Genomic DNA, 1,293 nt, shown 5'->3' with positions numbered 1-1,293 from the left:
GGCACTTTCAGAAAGAAGGATGATACACGAATTAGCAAATCTAATAAGTATAATCCTCTTACAGTTAGTACTCGAGAAGATGGTTCACATGTTGTTATGTGAGAGAAGAAAGATGTCAAGTATCCATCATTTGACATGAAATTGGTTGGATATGTTTCCAATTTGTTATCAAAATGCTTGCCCTTTCGAGCTTCTTTATGGCTATTTGCCTTTTTGGTATGGGCTTTTTCATGACTGATTTGTCTGCTACCACTTCCCTTTATAGCTATCCAGGGTTGGAGGCTCACGTTTGTGACAGTTTGTCTGCTTCCAATTTGTACTTGAAACATTCAAATCCTTATTCTAATTAACAAGTATATTGACTTCATTAGATTATTACACATTTCTTATTTTGTTCCTTATTATTATTCTTTGTCTTTTGTTGAATGAATCGATCGAGAGAATCAGCATCTTAATCATTATCAATTCATTTAATCATACTTGAGCAGATTAATTCTTTCACATTACTAAAAACATTGTCGCCCATCATTATTCCTTCATCAGTGAGTGATGGAATGTCTAGTTCAGATACAATCATCAATCATCACTTTCCAATATCACTTTGCCTATGTAGAAGAAATTGTTACCATCTCCTTTGAATGTAGATAGAGAAGGAAGATCTAATCAATCAATCATCAACATCATTTGTACTCTTCATTATCAATTCATTTGATTCAGCAGTATGTAAATCACCATCAAGAATCTGATATCCAAGAATGATAGATTGAAGTCGAATAAGATCTCATTCATCATTCATTCAATCATTCATACTCTCAAATACTATCCTATGACACCACTCAAATACAAAACCATCCATTTCAATGGACATCAGAGAAGGAAGAGTCTTCAATTCTAATGATTCATAATACTTGAATGAATTCTCTCCAACGTGAGTATCACTCAATTGATCACAATTCATTATCAAACATTTGCTTCCTTCTCTATTAACCCAATCAAGACAGAAGCTGTTCTTTCCAATAACCAAACTCTTCAATTCATTCAATCCATCAGTCTCAAATCGATTCACATTCTTAAAACAATCATTTCCTATCTCAATTTGTTTCAATGATATCAATGAATTGTTCAATATCAATGATGATATATCAGGTCGATTGAAATGATCATCAATAATCAGAGATTCAATACAACTAGTAACAATCAATTCACAGTCATCAATCCATTTCATTCTCATATCATCATTAACATCAATAATAACATCATCTTTGAATAGTCCTTCATATTCAATCATTCCAT

General features: G+C 32.2%; 1 protein-coding gene across 1 annotated transcript; it reads right to left on the bottom strand.

Annotated features, from left to right (window-relative positions):
* Nucleotides 1-367: 367 nt before the first annotated feature.
* Nucleotides 368-1,288, bottom strand: JH06_5580 (hypothetical protein; the record flags this gene model as incomplete). The annotated part of the gene is made up of 5 exons (XM_014669221.1): nucleotides 368-450; nucleotides 481-558; nucleotides 588-659; nucleotides 691-780; nucleotides 811-1,288. 5 exons carry the CDS (start codon nucleotides 1,286-1,288, stop codon nucleotides 368-370), a joined length of 801 nt encoding a protein of 266 aa, XP_014524707.1.
* Nucleotides 1,289-1,293: the final 5 nt, after the last annotated feature.

This window comes from Blastocystis sp. subtype 4, assembly GCF_000743755.1.
Source record: "Blastocystis sp. subtype 4 strain WR1 chromosome Unknown seqid_0874, whole genome shotgun sequence".
Taxonomy (NCBI): Eukaryota; class Bigyra; order Opalinata; family Blastocystidae; genus Blastocystis; species Blastocystis sp. subtype 4.
This window is presented reverse-complemented; position numbering and strand designations above follow the sequence as displayed.